This window comes from Salmo salar, chromosome ssa13, assembly GCF_905237065.1.
Source record: "Salmo salar chromosome ssa13, Ssal_v3.1, whole genome shotgun sequence".
In the NCBI taxonomy this organism is placed as follows: Eukaryota; Metazoa; Chordata; class Actinopteri; order Salmoniformes; family Salmonidae; genus Salmo; species Salmo salar.
The window spans coordinates 35,290,008-35,304,537 of record NC_059454.1 but is presented as its reverse complement, the minus strand read 5'-3'; the positions used below and the strand labels follow the sequence as shown (position 1 = coordinate 35,304,537).

The 14,530-nt window shown below is 42.1% G+C and overlaps 1 protein-coding gene across 21 annotated transcripts in view; it reads left to right on the top strand.

Annotated features, from left to right (window-relative positions):
• The window catches only part of LOC106567251 (rap1 GTPase-activating protein 1), a 125,226-nt gene extending 113,244 nt beyond the window's left edge, over window positions 1–11,982 (top strand). For 12 of the 21 annotated variants that reach the window (XM_045693200.1, XM_045693196.1, XM_045693201.1 and 9 more), the window contains 9 exons: window positions 678–809; window positions 2,000–2,077; window positions 3,287–3,396; window positions 3,571–3,702; window positions 7,982–8,120; window positions 8,218–8,329; window positions 8,680–8,759; window positions 9,001–9,048; window positions 9,267–11,982. In XM_045693200.1, the coding sequence (XP_045549156.1) occupies window positions 678–809; window positions 2,000–2,077; window positions 3,287–3,396; window positions 3,571–3,702; window positions 7,982–8,120; window positions 8,218–8,329; window positions 8,680–8,759; window positions 9,001–9,009 (792 nt within the window). In that variant the 3' untranslated portion in view covers window positions 9,010–9,048; window positions 9,267–11,982. The remainder of the gene's footprint in view (window positions 1–677; window positions 810–1,999; window positions 2,078–3,286; window positions 3,397–3,570; window positions 3,703–7,981; window positions 8,121–8,217; window positions 8,330–8,679; window positions 8,760–9,000; window positions 9,049–9,266) is intronic. The other 9 variants (XM_045693189.1, XM_045693187.1, XM_045693188.1 and 6 more) reach the window with 9 other exon arrangements.
• Window positions 11,983–14,530: the final 2,548 nt, after the last annotated feature.

The window sequence follows — 14,530 nt, the reverse complement described above, 5'->3', positions numbered from 1 at the left end:
TGTTAGACCCAGCTCAACATGTCTCCTCCTTGTCTCTCTCTCTGAAGTGGTTAGTTAGTTAGAGTCAGTGTTAGACCCAGCTCAACGTGTCTCCTCCTTGTCTCTCTCTCTGAAGTGGTTAGTTAGTTAGAGTCAGTGTTAGACCCAGCTCAACATGTCTCCTCCTTGTCTCTCTCTCTGAAGTGGTTAGTTAGTTAGTTAGAGTCAGTGTTAGACCCAGATCAACGTGTCTCCTCCTTGTCTCTCTCTCTGAAGTGGTTAGTTAGTTAGAGTCAGTGTTAGACCCAGCTCAACTTGTCTCCTCCTTGTCTCTCTCTCTGAAGTGGTTAGTTAGTGTTAGTCAGTGTTAGACCCAGCTCAACATGTCTCCTCCTTGTCTCTCTCTCTCTCTCTGAAGTGGTTAGTTAGTTAGAGTCAGTGTTAGACCCAGCTCAACGTGTCTCCTCCTTGTCTCTCTCTCACTCTGAAGTGGTTAGTTAGTTAGAGTCAGTGTTAGACCCAGCTCAACGTGTCTCCTCCTTGTCTCTCTCTCTGAAGTGGTTAGTTAGTTAGAGTCAGTGTTAGACCCAGATCAACGTGTCTCCTCCTTGTCTCTCTCTCTCTCTCTGAAGTGGTTAGTTAGTTAGAGTCAGTGTTAGACCCAGCTCAACGTGTCTCCTCCTCGTCTGTCTCTGTAGCGGGTGATTCGCAGCAGAAGCCAGTCTATGGATGCCATGGGTCTCAATTTCAGGAAGCCACTCACTGTCTCCACTAGTCTCAGCGTCAACTTTACCCACAACCCACCTGAGAGTCCCAAATTCCCAGGGATAGTAAGTACACTAAAGTAACAGTCCCACTGACAGCTCTGGTCTTGAGTGAGGTGAGCGACGCTCTCTCTCCCTTCCCTGAGAAACCCTTGATAGAGCCCATTCCTTGCCTCTTCACACGCCTGCCTAACTCACTAACCTCTCACACAATAGAAATAGATAAGTCTTCACTCACACAGCCTCTAGAAGCTAGAGTTACTAGACACTCACAACTGAGCCTTGCATTGACATTTGTAGTCCGGTGAGTTGGATCAAAGGTGCTTTTAACATTGAATGCATTCTAAATTTGTTTTCATTATTAAAATCTCCTGCCTATGCATTGCATCTGAAACGCTCCCTGCACTGTGTGCTCTGTGTACATGCCAGCTCCAGCTTGTGCTTGATGCTCTGTGATGTTTATATCAAGAACACGCCTGCTTGTTATAAGAGTTCAAGTATGTCGTGTGTAGTGTATGTAGTGTGTACATGATGTTTAGTGCGTACATGGTGAGTATTTCTGAGGCATTTGTTTGACAGATGTGGTTTAGGATTGTTTCAATAATGTATGTGAAATTCTGTATATGTGGGGTGTAGTATTTCACTGACACTGACTTTGTTAATGAAATGTAGGATATTATTGTATTCATTATAACACCTCTATAGCAAATCTAAGAGGAAGCTAAATTGTTCACAAGATCATTGTCTACTATATAGCCTCTTGAAGCCACACAAATGTTAGTCCAAAATTTCACATCAAAAGGACAGGCGCAATGATACCCAATATTACTTATTGATCATTCAAAGCATAACACAAACAACAAGTGCTTTTCAAACGTGTATGTGACCGCACTGGAGGCTTTCTTCATGTTCCTGTCTGCTGTACTCTCTTACCCTGTAACGTATGTACTGCTGTGCTCTTCTATCCTCTTCTCCCTTTCTGCTCAAGTCCTTCTCTTCGTTTCACTGCCTGTGTCGCACCCACGGTGCCCAAAGTCTCTTTCTCGGTCTCTGTTTTATTACTGCGCTTTGATCTGTAACCTCCAGCTGTAACATGTGCTTTAATGTATTTTGTTTTATTAACATAACTTGCTGCATGAAATCTCATGGTGTTTTTATCTCCTCTCTCTCTCGCTCTCTCTCTCTCTCTCTCTCTCTCTCTCTCTCTCTCTGTCTCTCTGTCTCTCTGTCTCTCTGTCTCTGTCTCTCTGTATCAGTCATTGCTTGTCCCAGGGAAAAGTCCCAGTAAATATGGCCGTCGAGGCAGTGCCATAGGGATAGGAACAGTAGAAGAGGTTCATATCTGATTCTAACTACTTCCTCCTTACTGCTCTTCCCCTCTGTCTCTTTTTTTCTACTTGACTCCACCGCATCGTGACCAAACACTTTTCCTGTGGTTGATCAGTGAACCATAACATTAGGATTCCAGGGCAAACACTCCATCAATGCAAAAGGACGACTCCTCGTATAATGATATGTATGACTTTCTTAGCAGGAGATTGCATCTATAAAGTATTGTACACATACAGCATTTTTAAGCTATAGTTTTACTGAAACAAGTGAAGTTTATTGTCTCTTTCAACTGTTTGAACTACATCACACACTTGACATTAGTCTTTGATCCACGTAACATCAGATGAAGACACAACGATAGCACAAATAATGTTTTGTATCACTGCATAAAGACAAGTGGTCAGTTTGATGCTGTAGCACCTCCCCTTGGCCCTCACCTCACTGGTCTGTGTTGTCTTGCATATTTCCTTGTTTTGACGTTAAATTGTATTGTGTGTTCCCCCTCTGTACTCTCCACACGTATCGCTCAACATGTAATTCTAGTTTAGCTAATTCTCCATTTGTTTAAAACTATGAATATTTATGGTTTAGAGAACACCCCCCCCAAAAAAAGAAAACTGAAATGATCCTCAAGCTCTTTGAAGCTCACATTAGATAAAAGCTCTTTTTCAAGTCCTTATTTTGAAAGCTTACAAAGGGAGATTGAGTGAACAAAGCGTTCAGTCAGAAAGCACATTTTAGTGGTAAGCCCTGGAGTGCTAGAATCCATCTTTCATCTCATGCTCTGCTCTGCTCTACTCTGCTCTCACTAGTCTAGCTGAGTCGCACTGGGTTTTGACGCTAAACCTAATATTCTAACGTCTTCTTATCTGTGTTAGCTTCAACTCCAAGCCATGAGTACCATTACTCTGTAGTCTGATAATAATGATGAACTCTCTTGTATTTTTCCTCTGTAGATGGTCTATACTCTCACTATTTAGTTCAATGATGATCCTGTACCTTAAAAGCTATGGTATTTTGAAAATACAAGTGATGATATATAATATCACCTAACATAATGGCATTAACAGAAAAAGGAACAGCGCATAATGATGCAATAACCTTAGCGTTAACAGTAGACACAGATGCCATGTTGGGCTATTGATAGGCTGTTATTGTGATAGAAGGGATGTCATGGTTCTCACTGGTTGTTCTTACCCCTGCCCTATCAGTCTCTGATCATCCCTGGGAAGAGTCCAACCAGGAAGAAGTCTGGTCCCTTCAGTTCCAGGCGCAGCAGTGCCATCGGCATCGAGAACATCCAGGAAGTCCACGAGAAAATGTGAGTGTGAAATCAGAGACATGAATATTGTAAACATGATGTTGATATGTTAGTGACTATGCCTCTGTGTTTCTCTCTGATACCCTGTCCCTGTATTTGTGTCCAATGCCCTGTCGCTTTGTTGGTATGTACCCTCCTGCCCTTCTTATTCAGCATTGTTCCCTCCCCCCTCAGCAGCAGCCACAGCAGTAGGGAGTGTTTACCTGGCACACAGAAGACACCTGACAGTGGTCACGCGACTCAGGACCCCAAGTCTGAGAACTCCTCCAATCAGAGCTCACCAGAGGTGCTCACCACAAAGAACATGTGAGTAAATGCAATCACAGATATAGGCCAATATGATCATTCACATTAAAATGTAATCGTCATATCAACATGAAAGTTCAACATCACCAGGACAATGTGATTTCAGTACCCCAAAGAAACCTCAAATATGTACATATTTTTTTAAACTCGGTTTATTCAGTTTTACACACATAATAAGACAACACAATAAACAATATAAATAATTTACTCAACTTGAAAACCAAATAAAATAAGAAATAATTATGTTACCGGTCAAAAGTTTTAGAACACCTACTCATTCCAGGGTTTTCTTTATTTTTATTTAGTGAAGACATTAAAACTATGAAATAACACATATGGAGTCATGTAGTAACCAAAAAAGTGTTAAACAAATCAAAATATATTTTATATTTGAGATTCTTCAAATAGCCAACCTTTGCCTTGATGACAGCTTTGCACACTCTTGGCATTCTCTCAACCAGCTTCACTTGGAATGCTTTTCCAACAGTCTTGAAGGCGTTCCCACATATGCTGAGCACTTATTGGCTGCTTTTCCTTCACTCTGCGGTCCAACTCATCCCAAACCATCTCAATTTCGTTGAGGTTTGGGGGATTGTGGAGGCCAGGTCCTTATTGGTAAAATAGCCCTTGCACAGCCTAGTGGTGTGTTGGGTCATTGTCCTGTTGAAAAACAAATGATAGTCCCACTAAGCCCAAACCAGATGGGATGGCGTATCGCTGCAGAATGCTGTGGTAGCCATGCTGGTTAAATCACAGACAGTCTCACCAGCAAAGCACCCCCACACCATAACACCTCTTCCTCCATGCTTTACAGTGGGAAATACACATGCAGAGATCATCCGTTCACCCACACTGCGTCTCACAAAGACACGGCGGTTGGAACCAAACGTCTCCAATTTGGACTCCAGACCAAAGGACAGATTTCCAGCAGCCTATTAGGGGTGGAGTAATGCAACCACTCACACTCACAGACAGTAATGGCCATAGACTGACCATCCACTGGACCAAAATTAAAGTTTCCAATTTTTTTTTATTTTTTATTTTTTTATACAATGTAAGTGTAAACAAAATAAAAAACAGGACAAGACAAGCTCACATTTTAGGCTCTGACAGGGCAAGAGGAATAAGGCATGCACAAGTCACATTCAATAAGAATCAATAGGCACATCACCAACCTCAATGTCCTCCCCCCAAAAAACACAAAGAAATGGTCCTCCAACCAGTAAGTCACAGGGGTGTCAAATACAGACTTATTTTTGTTTTAATAAGAATGCCATCTGAGGGTGGACTGTTCAAAGTAAGACCGGAATGAAGCCCAAGCATCATAAAACATTTTGGAGTTTCCACGTGTATTGAATTGAAAAATAAATCAATTCAGAGAGCACAACACATCTCCCACCCAATATTTATAAGATGGTGGAGCTGCCATTTCCAGTTCTGTAGTATTAGCCGTCTAGCTAAGGAGTTGTATGAGCGACAGTGTCCAACTGGATTCTTGACAGGGGGGTACCTATGGGCAGTGCTCCAAAAAGGGCTGTAAGGGGAGATGGCTCTATTACAGTGCCATATATATCAGAGAAACATGTAAAGTAATTGTTCAGCTTGTCTGGTAGAGACCTTGTCAAATCCAGATTGGAGTAGCTGGTGTTCTTTATATAGAACAGAGGAAGGATCTGTAGCATATATCCAATGTAGCCTTGGCTTCGCTCACGTCTCGAAGCCGCTGAGAGTGAGCTTTGTTTTTCTTGGCTGTATAAGAAATAATTTGGCCACGTAGGTATGCTTTGAGGGACTTCCATATAGAAGAGCAGGACATACCTGGGGTTTTCAGCAGAAATCAAATTGACAAACTCCTTATCTGAGAGTAAAATGGAGTTAAGACACCATCGATAACACATAGGAGGTTGCTGGGGTAACTCTAGCTCAAGCAGTAATGGTGAATGGTCAGAAATAACAACACTCTCATAAGTACACCTCTGAAGGTTAGGCAGAAGTGTTTGGTCCAAAAAAAATAAGTAATCAGTGCGGGAGTATGTTTGATGAACATGAGAAAAAAAAGAATTCTGTCTATCTGTAGGGTGTAGGAAACGCCAGGCCTCACACATACAATTTTTCTGAAGAAAAGATTGAATAAGTAGGGCACATTTAGATGGGCCTGTAGTTCTTCATGAGAACTGGGGATATTGTATAGTTGAACACCCCCCCCCCCCTAAAATCAACAAATGGGAATCTAAACTGGGTATAGCAGATAAAAAGGTAGAAATTAAACTTGTATCATACCAATTGGGGCATAAACACTAGCCAAATCAAGAAGAGTAGAAAACGGTTTCCCAGTTACTATGACGTATCGTCCCTTAGGATCAGGAATAACCTCAGAAGCTACAAAGGGAGTACATTTATCATCCAAAATGTCAGCACCTCTTGATTTACTATGAAAGTTAGAGTGGAACAGTTGACCAACCCAGTCCCTGCGAATCCTACATTGCTCACCAGTCCTCAAGTGAGTCTCTTGTAGAAATGCAAAATGTGCATTCAAACCCTTTAAATGTGTCAGCACCCTCTTACATTTCACAGGGTTGTTAGCCCCTTTGATGTTCCACGGAATGTACTTGATGGTATTATTTTGCTCACCCTGAGCATTCCCGTTATACAACCCTGTCATTAGAGCCTAGAGTGGAAAAGCAATGAATACCCAAAAGCCCCAGGATAAATTGTCTCAGAGTAATAATGTACTGTGTAAGATACTTGGAAAAATTACAGAAAAATAAACTAAAAAGAAGACAGAATGACAACATTAGAACTAAACAATTCAACCCCCCCCCCATCTATCCATAAACTAACTCAATAGGTCAATGAGACAGCATGGAAACAAAGGAATTACTTAAACCCTTAATAAAATGAAATAAAAATGACTGAAGGCTTTTAAGGCAAGCACACTGGACCAAAATATTCAATCGCATCAAATAAACCTGAGAGGGTTCGTCAACTACCGAACTATACAGGAATAGTCCAGGTATAACTAAACATAAGAATACCACAGGTGGGCTACTTACTTACTATCAACAGTTAGCGAGCAACAGTTTCTGATCTATGAGCAAATTCAAGACTTCTTGATGTGGCGTTGAATGTGAGCCATAGCCTCCTCTGGAGAATCAAAAGTTGTAGTCTTTACCATCATGAGAAAGCCATAGACGGGCCGGGAATCGCAGTCTGTACTTCACACCTGGATGGTCCCGTAGCAGTCGTTTGGCCTGCCCGAAAGCTGTGCGTTGCCTGGACACAGTGGGGGAGTAGTCCTGGTAGATAGAGAAGCTCTGTCCTTGAAAGCTCAGAGTGGTATTGCGGGCTCGTCGGAGAATCTCCATCTTCTCATGGAAAGAATGATGTCACAGGGCCTCTCACCGTCCCGGGGCTTTGGGCGCAGTGACCAGTGGGCACGATCAATCAGGGGCTTCTCATCCATGGCGAGAACCTCTTTCAGCAGCCCGGAGACGAAATCCATGGCGCGAAGCATTTCCGCTGACTCTGGGACTGATACCAGTCTCCGATTACTGCCGGGAGAAAATCCTTCTAAGCTCACACAGCTCTCCTGTACCTTTTACAGATCCGCAGTCAGGTGTTTCATGTCAGCCTCCAGGGAGGTAGTTAGTTCAGAGACACTGGTAGTGGACCTCTCCAGTGCTGCAATCGTCATGGTGTGCAACTCTGTTGTTGTTTTGAGGGATGTGATAGCTGGAACCGTCTCATTTCGCAGGATAGTTAAATCTGCTTTTAAAGTATCAGAAACCTCTTGTATTCAGACCTCAATCGTAGCAGCTACCTCTGTTTTCATTTCAACTATCTCCGAGTGTAACGTTAGTAGCTTGATGGCCTCGAGAATGTTAATTTCAGTGCCACCAGGCAAAGCCGCACCCCCAGGTAAAGTGCTAGTCTCCGGGCCCTCGGGCGGTGATAAAAATGGGTCTTGTGGGCCGGGTTTTCTCAAAGTTGTGTTTTTGGTCTTATGTTTTGTCGACATGCTGACATTTGGAAGCAAAATAGTCTTGGAAAGGGATCACCAAACTAATATTTGAATATAAATACGGTTTTGCTGCAAAATTCACATAAACTTTAAGATTACTGCGGGATCAAACAGAAAACACGTCAGTCGTACATTGCGCCCCTCAATATGTACATCTTCTCTAGACAGTGTATGTGTAACTCATTGTATAGTTCTATTGGTGTATCAATAACCCAGCCATGGTCCTGTCATAGTGTTGCAGGCTGACTCAGGGTGTAGGTTTGCTCTTTGTAACAACAGGGCCCAGTCTATCCCTGAGGGTCATGACCTTTCCCGCTCCTCCTCCAACGCCAGCAGCTTCGCCAGTGTGGTGGAGGAGAATGAGACAGAGGCCATGGAGGACTACGACACTGGCATGGTGAGTGTGCGTGCGTGTGCCTGTGTGTGTGTGTATGCTAATGTTTGTGTGTGTGTTTTGTCATGCATCTAACTGCCAGCATGTATGTGTTTCCCAGGAGAGCCTGTCTTCAGCGGGGACGCCCCACAAGCGGGACTCGTTAACCTACAGCACATGGCTGGAGGACAGTATGAGCAGCATGAGCACCACCAGCCGAGGCTGCTCGCCAGGTGAGAGAAGAGAGAGAGAGAGAGAGGGCCTTGGGGACTAGGGGGCAGGATGGAGATTGAGGATATACATAAAAGAGGGCATAAGGTACATATGAGGATAGTCAATTACAGTTGCTTGCCAGGTCGTGTTTGTAAAAGAGAAGGTCTTCCCCATTGGCGTCGGGTAATGGGGATCCTAATAGATCCAAACAAATGACCTACCTGGTTAAATTAAGGTCAGCATTTGGCAGTTTGATGATGTAGGAATATCTAATTTATTTGATTTATTGAGTCAGAGAAGGCTATATGTCTCACACAGTGCAGCCTGATCCTGGAGTTTTACTATTCAGGTCATGTGTTTTATTACCCAGGTCCTGGTAAACCTGATGGGGGTAAAGGGTCAGATATCCGTATCAAACTGGACCGGCCACAGGATCATCAGTCCTCATCGGTAAGAAATCCTCCATCCCGAGTCTGGGCCTGGCACTTTAAATGGATGTGTGCTCTCTGCCTTTGTATGAATTATTCTTCTGTTATGTGTTGTACTGTAGTACTTCGTTGTACTTCTGAAACAGTTGTACTGTAGTTGATCTGCTGTTCTATCAGTGCTGTGTGCTGTGGTTACCGCTGTTGTTGTGTAATTCTTCCTTGCTCTCTTTATGCATCTCTGTCTGTGTGCCCTTCCTGTCCAGAACTGTTAGCCTCTCCCACCTGATTGTTTCCTGGATGTCCATCTGCAGGTTAGCACTTTCTTCATACTGTCTTGAGTCTCTCTCTCCAATAAGTTCCCATAAGTGCACATAGAACAAGTTTGTCAATGATATTTTAAAGGTTACTCCAAAGAAGAAACAAGACCTGCATTGCTTATTCTCATAAAACATTGTATGATGTTTTCACATGTATTTCTATATTTTGCTGTCAGCCTTTAGTAAGAGTCTGATGTCTCCTATCCCTAAAGCATTCCCATAAGACACAATCCTTTTGGGAGATGAGACGAGCGCAGGCTTTTGCCGTAACCAATGACGACGATGAGGAGGTGGACCCTGGCCAGCCTGCTGGTCAGTGAGGCCAGACCACCCCTTCCCAGAAGCCCCGGCGGTGGCGTGGGCGGCGGTTGGCATGCCAGGGGAGGAAGTCCTACGCAAACTTTTCCTCAGTGTTGTTTATTTCTGCTCACTCCCTCACCTGTCTGTCTGTACACACATCTTCTGCCTGGCTTTGTGTTTCAGAAGCACTCTTTTTATTACCCATTAAATAAATAGGTTTATTTGTCCCAGTGAACAAATGGTACCTGTGGTTCAGTTTTGTTGAGGCTTACTGTATATAGCCATGCAGATCACACAGTGTAGCCACAGTGCCATTGAACTCTGCCAGAGACTTTGTTAGGGGCATGTTGGTGTTGTCATATGGATTGTACATTATAGTGACAATTTCATTGAACCCATTCAATCTCAAATACCAAATATCCAACAACAAAGATGTGTGCTTTTTAATTAAATGTCCATTATTGGTTGAATACAGTTTATTGTGTTAGTGATTTTTCAGGTAAAGTGATTGTAATGTGTCTATTAGCCATAGCTTTAACTTACTGTATAGAACTGTACAGCCAAAAACAGTTGCTCTGACAGAGTGAATATTTTCTTCTCAATATACAATAACTGGGATATTGTCATCAGAATATACAATGTACTTCAACTCTCACCTGCTCATACTGCAAATTAAAATGAAGATTGACATCTAACAAGAAAGAATGGAAATATAGCCTTGAACCTATAAAATACAGTTTTCCTAAAGCTTCATTATTAATTTATACCCTTATCAACATGGTCAGAAGCAGACAGTAATTGGACAATGCATGGTTTCAGATTATATGTTATATGATCACACTGTTTTTGCACACAGGGTGCTCATTGCTAACTGCTACCGATTTATTATTATTGTGAACCACCGTCATTTTGTGTAATTATAACCTAACAGGCAATTTTAGCTTTGCACTTTGTGTTCACAGAAACAGTTGTTTATTTTGTTGTGTATCAAGCAGGTTACTGAGGTCAGGTATGTAGAGATGTGTTGATGACTACAGGGGTAATTCATAACTGAATTGGATAATGTACCGTATTAGTCCATCCAATCAGCTAGTTTGCCGGTCTAATCTACATTAGAAATCCTGCAGCCTAAGTGTTGCCATCGGTACCCGTGGAGAAATATGTTTGTATTTATTTATTTGGGGATGGGATGGGGGACTACTGTATTATTATACAGTATATTTGCTGTTGATAGATTTCTAGTATATTATGGGAGAGATGTACAGAGATGAATACTACAGTTTGTGCATGTTATACAGTATAATCCTACCCTCCACCCCATGCCAAATCTAATGTAACCTGACAATTACATTTATTTTTGTGAAAATCATGATGGGGTTCTACAGTTCTACATTATACATTTACATACAACTGTTTCTTCTGTTGAGTACTGCCAAATGAACACAGTGTGTGGCATGTACAATTTGAAAAGTATGTTTTAAAATAAATAAAAACTATCCCACACTGTCTGCTCAATAAAAGGGAACAACGCATTACTATGAAGTGACTTGGGGTTGCATTATCATGACAGAGCTGACAAATGTGTGAGGAAAGGTAACTGAGGTAAAGAATTTGAATGTAGAACAGATATTGAACAGATGCTGTATATGTCCATCTAACTAAAATTGCCCTGATAGCTTTTATATTCAACTGCCTTTTGGATATGAGTTCATTCTTAGATCTTTAGTTTGTGAATAATGTTACTGTACACATTCACCTCTTTCCCTAGATCCCTGTTTAAAGATGACTTAAAGAAAGATGCCATTCCTCCTTTGGTATTTCATCCCAGGGTTTATCCTGGCAACAACACGATTCCACACGCCATCATAACATTTGTGACAGTTAAACAATGAAAAGTGTGTAGCCTACTGTTTACCTCTTTATGATTTTCCTGTACTGAATGAAACCGTTGAAGGAATGTCCTATAAATAAGTTATTGAATGTGGCTAACCACCACCAGTCTCTAAAAGTAGAGCGCTGTAAAAGTTGAGGCTCCTCTCCTCCTCTCCTCTTACATAACTGTGCCACATGTACCAGATCAGCATAAATATGATTGAGTCAGTAACTCATCATCATCAAGGGGGGAAGAAATGGTATCAATGCATGAAAAGGACTGAGACAGATGCAGTTTTTTTACAAATAAAAATGATATACTGGCACTACTCGCAACTTCTAACCTTACCTATGTCTTTATGTTAGACTATGCTCTTCGGTCTTCACGTTAGTCCAGTGAACACAGAAAAGCTACATTTCCAATAACTCAGCAGAGTGATGGTGCCCTCCAGTGGTGTACACTTACTTATATGTGCATATTAATGTTTTATGTGAGTTGCTGTGCTTATGGGATAGTCACATTGGAGATGGGGATCTAGTAAAGCACAATGCCGCACTGTCACATGAAGTTACTGGGAATTTAAATGATAAATTATTTAGAAAATGTATGAACACTGCTTCAGTGTGATCTATTCAACAGATTGTATTTGTGTTCTGTTTTATTAGTGTATTCCTGTAAGAAATTAACTTGTAAATATGTTTTCCTTCATTTGTAAATATAGCCAAAATATGAAATAAAGAGCCTGGATTCATTCATATGTCTTACTGAGTTTTCTGCAGAGAATTTTGTTATGTTTAACTCACTACTGTATCTTAAAGTTGTCTGTCTATAAAGGTTTTATGGTCATGGCTAGAATGGATCCAGCTTTGGTCAAATTAATGTCAGAATTAGGAGAATTAGGTGAAAGTTAGGAAAATGGTTAGGGTTAGCTAAAATGTTACGTTAATTTGACAAAAGCTGGATCCCTTCTAGCCATGACCTGGTTTTATGGGAAGCATAGTTTGATGGATCCGTTCCATTTATTTATTTATTTTTTGAATTAACCTTTATTTAACTAGGCAAGTCAGTTAAGAACAAATTCTTATTTACAATGACGGCCTACCAAAAGGCAAAAGACTTCCTGCGGGGACGGGGGCTGGGATTAAAATACATAAATAATATATAAATATAGGACAAAACACACATCACGACAAGAGAGGCAACACAACACTACATAAAGAGAGACCTAAGACAACAGCATAGCAAGGCAGCAACACATGACAACACAGCATGGTAGCAACATAACATGGTAGCAGCACAAAACATGGTACAAGCATTATTGGGCATAGACAACAGCACAAAGGGCAAGAAGGTAGAGACAACAACACATCACACAAAGCAGCCACAACTGTCAGTAAGAGTGTCCATGATTGAGTCTTTGAATGAAGAGATTGAGATAAAACTGTCCAGTTTGAGTGTTTGCTGCAGCTCGTTCCAGTCGCTAGCTGCAGCGAACTGAAAAGACGAGCGACCCAAGGATGTGTGTGCTTTGGGGACCTTTAACAGAATGTGACTGGCAGAACGGGTGTTGTATGTGGAGGATGAGGGCTGCAGTAGATATCTCAGATAGGGGGGAGTGAGGCCTAAGAAGGTTTTATAAATAAGTATCAACTAGTGGGTCTTGCGATGGGTATACAGAGATGACCAGTTTACAGAGGAGTATGGAGTGCAGTGATGTGTCCTGTAAGGAGCATTGGTGGCAAATCTGATGGCCGAATGGTAAAAAACATTTAGCCGCTTGAGAGCACCCTTACCTGCTGATTTCACAGTTAGTTTGACAGCTGGGGTGAAAGAGGAGGGATTACGATAGAGGAAACCAAGTCTAGATTTAACTTTAGCCTGCAGCTTTGATATGTGCTGAGAGAAGGACAGTGTACCGTCTAGCCATACTCCCAAGTACTTGTATGAGGTGACTACGTCAAGCTCTAAACCCTCAGAGGTAGTAATCACACCTGTAGGGAGAAGAGCATTCTTCTTACCAAACCACATAACCTTTGTTTTGGTGTTCAGAACAAGGTTAAAGGTAGAGAAAGCTTGTTGGACACTAAGAAAGCTTTGTTGTAAAGCATTTAACACAAAATCCGGGGAGGGGCCAGCTGAGTATAAGACTGTATCATCTGCATTTAAATGGTTGAGAGAGCTTCCTACTGCCTGAGCTATGCTATTGATGTAAATTGAGAGTGTGGGGCCTAGGATTGAGCCTTGGGGTACTCCCTTGGTGACAGGCAATGGCTGAGACAGCAGATTTTCTGACTTTATACACTGCACTCTTTGAGAGAGGTAGTTAGCAAACCAGGCCAAAGACCCCTCAGAGACACCAATATTCCTTAGCCGGCCCACAAGAATGGAATGGTCTACCATATCAAAAGCTTTGGCCAAGTCAATAAAAATAGCAGCACAACATTGCTTAGAATCAAGGGCAATGGTGACATCATTGAGGACCTTTAAGGTTGCAGTGACACATCCATACCCTGAGCGGAAACCAGATTGCATACCAGAGAGAATACTATAGACACCAAGAAAGCCAGTCAGTTGATTATTGACACGTTTTTCCAACACTTTTGATAAACAGGGCAAAATAGAAATAGGCCTATAACAGTTAGGATCAGCTTGATCTCCCCCTTTAAATAAAGGATGAACCGTGACTGCCTTCCAAGCAATGGGAACCTCCCCAGAAAGGAGAGACAGGTTAAAAAGATTGGAGATAGGCTTGGCGATGATAGGGGCAGCAACCTTAAAGAAGAAAGGGTCTAAACCATCTGACCCAGATGGTTTTTAGGGGTCAAGTTTCAGGAGCTCCTCTAGCACCTCGGAGTCAGTGACTGCCTGAAGGGAGAAACTTTGTAGCGGGGGAGGGGGAAAAAGAGGGAGAATCATCGGGGATAGTCGCATTAGAAGGGGTGGGAGATGTTGGACGGGCAAGGAGGCATGGCTCAGTCAAATATGATTTCTGACTTAAGGAAGTGGTGATTAAAGAGCTCAGCCATGTGCATCTTGTCAGTAACAACCACATCATCAACTTTAAGGGACATGGGCAGCTGTGAGGAGGAGGGTTTATTCTCCAGGTCTTTAACCGTTTTCCAGAACTTCTTGGGGTTAGACCCACAGAGAGAGAACTGCTCCTTAAAGTAACTAACTTTGGCCTTCCGGATAGCCTGAGTGCACTTATTTCTCATTTGCCTGAACGAGAACCAGTCAGCCTGAGTATGCGTGTGCCGACCCTTTGCCAAATGCAATTCTTGAGGTGGGGTAACTGCAAGATCA